This window comes from Stegastes partitus, unplaced genomic scaffold (genome assembly GCF_000690725.1).
Source record: "Stegastes partitus isolate 25-593 unplaced genomic scaffold, Stegastes_partitus-1.0.2 Scaffold2324, whole genome shotgun sequence".
NCBI lineage: Eukaryota > Metazoa > Chordata > Actinopteri > Pomacentridae > Stegastes > Stegastes partitus.
The window spans coordinates 39,396-46,370 of NW_007580055.1; the positions used below are offsets into that span (position 1 = coordinate 39,396).

General features: G+C 41.9%; 1 protein-coding gene across 2 annotated transcripts in view; it reads right to left on the reverse strand.

Moving 5' to 3' along the window:
- Positions 1-4,447: 4,447 nt before the first annotated feature.
- Positions 4,448-6,975, reverse strand: part of efhd2 (EF-hand domain family, member D2) — a 17,897-nt gene continuing 15,369 nt past the window's right edge. For both annotated transcript variants that reach the window (XM_008304796.1, XM_008304795.1), the window contains exon 5: positions 4,448-6,848. In XM_008304796.1, the coding sequence (XP_008303018.1) occupies positions 6,717-6,848 (132 nt within the window). In that variant the 3' untranslated portion in view covers positions 4,448-6,716. The remainder of the gene's footprint in view (positions 6,849-6,975) is intronic.

The window sequence follows — 6,975 nt, forward strand, 5'->3', positions numbered from 1 at the left end:
ATAAATCTAAAAACAGTTTAACAGCCTTAGTTTGTGTTTTCATAAAGCAAATAGTGTTTCCTTGTAAGTAAATTGTTTTACAATTATATTACAAAGGGAAATTGTATCACAGTTTACTTATTCATATTTCAGAAAAGATGCGATCATTTTGTTTCTGTGAAATTCTTACTTCTTGTGAGCGAGCAGCAGTTCCTTGTGAAGCTCATTGTGAGTCCTGGACACCTTGGTGGGGTTTGAGTGACCCGTAGAGGCTCCAGGCTTGACTCCATTATCTGTCAAAGATATCACATCAAAGAACAGGTCAAACAAATGGGAACTCCCACAAAGAAATAATAAAAAAAACTATTTCACCAGGCTGTGCAGCAGCAAAAATGAAAAGCTTGTGTCAGACTGCTCGTCATGTCGTGTACAAGATACCTGTGTGATCAAATGGCTGATATGTAGTTTACAAAGTAATGAAAAGGTAACGATAGTGAGCCATGAGTGGCAGGATGGATGCACTATATAGTCCCAGCATGTGACACACCTGGAAAACCACAGACTTCAGCACATTAAACCAACAAGACGAGCGTTTTGTCCCGTTGAAAGAGTTCTGCTGCTAACATAAGATTGATACTGAGCTTCACATCTCACTCTGAGGTCGAGGATACCAAATCAATGCCTGAGCCATATCTGACCCATGTTGAAGGCTATAGAGATGGAATTGAGATATATGATGTTCAGTTTTACAAGCCATTACAGTCGTGTGTTAGTGGGATTGTACAAGATGAACTAACCTCTTCTATGATTGCTGCTCTGTGAATGCGTGATGTTTATCATCTTGCTTCTGGAGGCCAAGTGGATCTCCACATGTGTGTGATTACTGTAGTTAGAGAATGAACCACCGTGTGGCGGCGTTAGGTGAAGGTGTGTTCATTTGGAAAAGGAAGGCTGAACAGGGTGTGGGATGGTTTGGCAGTGATTGGAGACAGAAGCAAGGGGGGCAGCAGAGGTGGATCTAAATGCATGGACAGGCTTGATGCAGGGCAGCACCTGTGGACCTAGAGAGGAGCTCCAGGTAGCTGCTGCAGGGGCAGTAAGCAGTGTCACGAGAGGAGAAATTGAAATCAGAGAGCAGAGCAGACAGTAGTGTGGAAACAGATAGCCAAAGTAGAGATGTATAATTTATGCCGTCCCTGAGGGGGTGTTTACATGTATGACTTATCACAGCGCAAATACACACGATCAAAATGACGGAGATTCACTGCTACAACCACCACGTAGCTCACTGCACTACAACAGACAGCAGCATGAGAAAAGAAGTGGTGTAGGATTAAAGAAATATATAAGCTGAAGGAAGGCTTGTTGCTAGATGACAAATCGATAAGAAAAACACAAACGTGTAAACACTATAGACTGCATGCACTAAAGCACTAAAGCTGATCTCTTGTGTGCAGTTTATTTTATTTGAAAGAAAGAATCCAGCTGCAGCTACATTCCTACACAAATACTGAACAGTATAATGTCACGTATGACGTATTAAATGCTAAATGTTGTCTTCCAAACATGATGCAGACAGTATGCATCTCTCATTATTCTGTAATTATGTGTCTTAAAAGGTTGTTTAAATTTAAAGATGTCACTGCAACAAATAGAAACTACACAGTCCATAGAGTGCTACTGGATCTAAAGGAAAACGTATAGAGCCCTACCTGTGTTGTACTGGTCCTTCATGAGAGGTGGTTGTCTGAGAACTTTAGTCATCATGTGGAGCTGACAGTGATACTACTGAGAGTAGTGTTACTTGAGAGCTCTGAGTGCGGCCCTCGCTAACCGCTCGGCTCCGGCTGTTCACAGTCCACAGAAAGACCTTGTTTGGCATGTAGAACCGAGCCCTGCGATACCGGTGACTGAGCTTTTACCTGTTTCTCCGACTCACACAACATCATCATGACATCATCAGTAGAATATGCTATGCAGAGGACGCGGCTACGAGGTGTCTAAATTGTGGAATACCTGCTATTTATTGATTATTTAAAAAACAAGTTACACAAAGAAGGTTACCAAAAAAAAAAGCGTAGTTTCTTTTAGAAATCAATATTTAGTTTGTTTACAAAACTGGGTATCGTTCAACCAAATAGCATTTCTCATCTGTCATTCATCTCTTTTTCTTTCTTATTTTTACATGTTTGAGGTGTTCTCTTGCATGTTTCAGGCTCCTACACAATACAACAGTCTCAGTGATGAGTCATGTTTACATAACATGTAGTCTCACTTTATTATATAATAACAAAGAAAAGGGTTATTTTCAGGGATGGAAGAAATATTGATTGATAATAATCTCTAAAACATCAGCTTCTTTCTGAGCTTAGAAAAAAACAAAACTGTTTTCTAGTGACAATGCATGTGCTAGCTAATCCAACAGAGTTTAAAATAGTGCGTTTAGATTAAAGAGGACAGTTTTGCCAACACATACATGAACACTTCATCTTTCACCTCATCGCAGACATTCAAAATCAACACATTTTCACACAGAGTTCGTCAGTGTTGCTGACTGATATCAACATTAATGGTCATGAGATGAAACGCCCACCTGTAGGAGACTCCTGGTGGCGCAACCAGGTACTACAGCAAATCTGCAGCCTGTTCTCTACCTCATTGGCTCGTACATTTATAATCAATGAAATTACTAATGGTGATGAATCGATTAAAAGTTAATCAACAACGTCAGTAACCCACTACTAATTAGTCTTGTAGATGAATCGTAGCAACTGGACTTGCTTGAGTTCCTTGGAGACGTTCCACCTCTCATCCAAGAGGCTTCATCAGCTCTGACTGACTAGTTGGGAGTTCCAGGTACTGATATCCTGAAGGAGCCATTGACCGAAACTCAGGTGTTTATGGCTCCTTCAGGATTTAAGTATCTGGAACTCCCAACTAGTCACTCAGAGCTGATGAAGCCTCTTGGATGAGAGGTGGAACGTCTTCAAGGAACTCAAGAAAGTCGAGTTGCTACGATTCACCTACGAGAATAACCACGACCTGGATGACTGAGAATCTTCACAGACACCAACAATTAGGCAACTTAGCAAGAAATCATGAGTAGGTTAGATAAAAGTGAGCTATTACCTCCATTGCTGCACTTAACAGAACTTGGAGTCACTCAAAAACTCATTAGCTGAAGGGATGCACTCGGAAAAAAGTGGAAAAATGACAGAGCTGGCAGCAAAATCGCAGAGAGCCTGAATCTGATCAGAAGAAACTGTAAACAAGAAGACATGCTGCTGCTGGGTGTTTTTGCAACGTATAAGTTGTACTTTGAAGATGACTTTTCTGGGTAGATGTCTAAGGATCCTCCATATAGTGATGAGTACAGCCAACCTCCTCACAAGTTCACTTCTTCATCCCATTCTACTACTGAAATCCCCTTTTTCCACCCTCAAAGAAGCCACATTTACAGCTTTGCACTCCAGAACGTGGACGTGTGTCGTGACCATCCTCGTAGCATTTATTGGCTCTTACACTTCACACTTAAATACAGCATTTACCGATAAACAACCAGTCACTGCATTGCCCACATTGTACAAGGCCTCATCCTGCAGTCTAAGGGTGCAAAAGAGTATACTTTCCCCATTAGACAGCCCAATCTGCGATACTATGCTAACTACTCAGGTGTACCGTCATCCTTATTACAGGATGTTTAAAACCACATGATCCCCCCCAACACTACAGCAAATACAAATGCTGCATCGAGTGAGGTCTAGACAGGCTGATAGGGCGACTTAAACAAACTGACCACCAGGTTTATCACCACTTCAAATTTGTACAAATTCCCTTTTACAATATAAACAAATGTATTCAAATACACTCCTCTGTGAGGTTGGGCTTATCTCACACAACGCTGCTGAAGGTAGTCATAATGGACGCTTAGTGTGAGTGAGACGGTCATTGTTTGAGATCAAAATCAAATATGCAAAATGATCTTACGAGGCTCGCAGCTAGAAGGTCGCCGGTTCGCATCCCGGTGAGGACACCCGGGATCTTTCTGCGTGGAGTCTCCATGTTCTCCCCGTGCAGCGTGGGTTCTCTCCGGGTTCTCCAGCTTCCTCCCACAGTCCACAAACATGCTGAGGTTAATTGGTGATTGTAAATTGTCCGTAGGTGTGAATGTGAGTGTGCTTGGTTGTCTGTCTCTAAGTGTAGCCCTGTGATAGACTGGTTACCTGTCCAGGTGAACCTGCCTTCACCCTGAGTCAGCGGGAATAGACTCCAGCCCCCCATGACCCTAGTGAGGATAAGGGTGTAGAGATGATGGATGGATGGATCTTAGAAGGATTTCTGTAAATTGAAACTGGGGACCTGACTGCATCTCTTTAAAAAAAATACCCCCATTAAAACATCCATAGAAAACATTCCTCATCAGAACAGAAACAGACAGAACAATAAAATGATGACACGCTTTCCAATATTTTTGTGACAAAATGATGCATTTTATTGAAAATCATTATAAAGTTATATCAGTGAGTTTCTCATTTATCAGCATAGAACACAACAACTCGGTTAGAAAAAAGAAATAAAATCAGACCACAGAAGAAAAACGTAACCCTTTGTTTGTTCTCAGCCCAGACACCTTAGAAACTAATACTATTCATAGAGTTGGAAAATTTACAGTTACAACGGGGCATTATTAAAAAAATACTAAAAAAACCCCAGGGAGTCAATTGATAGTCGAGTCCTTGTGTTTGATCAGGATTCTTGGACCAAACACTGACGGATGTGAACACTGATGAGAACACTGATGGAATGTTAAAGCCACAAAACAATGCCAATCAAAAGCCGACACCGGACAACCGGTTTTTGAAATAACTGTGTACAAATTGCATCATTGTCAATATTATTATCATTTATATTTTTGTCACAATGCAGCAAAGAAAAGCTGCACTGAGCATCATGGCAGTAGTAAACATAAAAAACAGTGGTGAAAGTTGGCACTATTTTGGGACAATAAAAGGACGTTTGGGAATGAACGGCATGGAAGAGTGACTGCTATGAACCAAAAGACACATGATAAACACGACAAAACCTAAAATCACAACGACTCATCGGTCATCCGTCAATGTAAAGAAAAACAGCAACGTGTTTTAACCCTGAAATCCCCAAATGTCCTCCAAGGAAAACCCAACGAGACACTGTGTTGAGTCGTCAACAACGAATTTATGGGAAGTTTAAAGAACTCCTACAAAGGTGTTTTTCATGAAGAAGTGAAAGCATACATGTAGAGCAGGTTTACAGTGTTTGAGTCGTCGGTAGGTGTAGAGTTACATCTGAGCCGAAGTTCTTCTAGACGTGTCATTTTGATTTTACCGATATATATATATCTATATATGTTGAGTCCATTATCAATATATTCTACGGTGTTAAGCTGATATTAGGGGTTAGAACAATCCACCAAACAATCTCAACATCAACACTGTAAATATCCAAGACAGGAACACAGTTGATATAAAACAACAACAACTAAATCAACATTAACTCTAATACCTCTCGATTAAGACACTTGCATCATATCACCAAGTAAGTGCAGTTGTGTGAACGTGAGCTAAAACATTTATCTGATTACAGTATACGCGCCCAACAAGCTTGATTTCACAACAAGCAAAGACCGTCACAGGAAGTAAGCTCAGTGATTCAAGGCTGGTTTCGACCATTTCGTAACCACGCTGAGGAGAAGTACCGCACGTCTTCTGCTGAGACGTGAACATCTGACACGAGGAGGAGACCCTCCGGGGGAACCGCTCTGTGGCAGACTACAGTGGACTGACACTGGAAGGGAAGCTTTGATGCACCACATGTGGCACAATGGCACATTAGACAACCTTCGCATTCGTCCGGGGGGGGGAGTGCATACAGCGGGAACAATTCTTAAAATAAAAAATAAAACAAACAACAAAGTCGAAGCCTTACTTGCATAGTTTCGGGTATTTCTTCTATCAGGAATGAAAACATTTCTCTTTTCAGTCTTCTTAACTTTCTTAATCTTGATTGTCTGTGGTCCACCAGTCGGATGGTTTTGGTCTATTCTCTACACTTCATACTGCTTCATACTGTCTGTCCATCCCTCCTCTGTTGCTCTTCCTGAGGTTTTGGCCATTTTTCCAGATAAAAAAAACGTTTTTCCGTGTCTGACTCGAGCATGTAAGGCCAGAGGAGTAATAAGCTGTAAAGACTGCAACGCCCCTGAGACAGATTTGTGATGTAAACTATAGAAATAAACGGGTTTGACTTCATTGCTGAGTTCTGGGAGTCCAAACCACAAAATCGGAAAACTTTGGTCTGGATTTCTGGCTTGGACTCAGGCCTAATGTTGTTTTTTTATGTTATACTAGGAGCTGATATGTGGGCAATAATGGCTCGATAGTAGGACACAGGGATGGATGACAGATGGGAGGAGAATTATTCATTCATGTAGCTCAGGACAGACGGCCGTAGCCTCCGTCCTGAGCTACGGAGCTGAATGAATACGCAATTGTAGACACATGAATCGTCCTTTGTCTGTTATCAGAATAGACACTGCAGATTTTTCATACTGTGTCCAGTTCATTGTGTCCGAGACGAGTGACCTCCGTGGACGGCACTTGGAGCAGATCTGACGCACACACACACACACACACACACACACACACACTCATTTACAGACAGCATTAGTACAGCACACAGTGAAGGCTCCTACGTGGCAGTTACTTGAAGGCCGACTGCAGCTCTTTGAAAGCAGCTCGTCTCTGTTTCTGCTCTTCAACCTGCTTCTTCTTGGCCTCCTGCTCCTGGCGGATCTCCGCCTCGAACCGGTTGGACTCATTGATGGCGTGAACCTGTTCAGGAGGAAAACACACAGCGTCAGCCGAGCTCCACGTTTTACTACTCATGTACAAATGTGCATCAGAAATAGACTCAAGGTTCTTCTTCAGCTAAATGCACAGCTTCTCCTAGAGGCCAAAT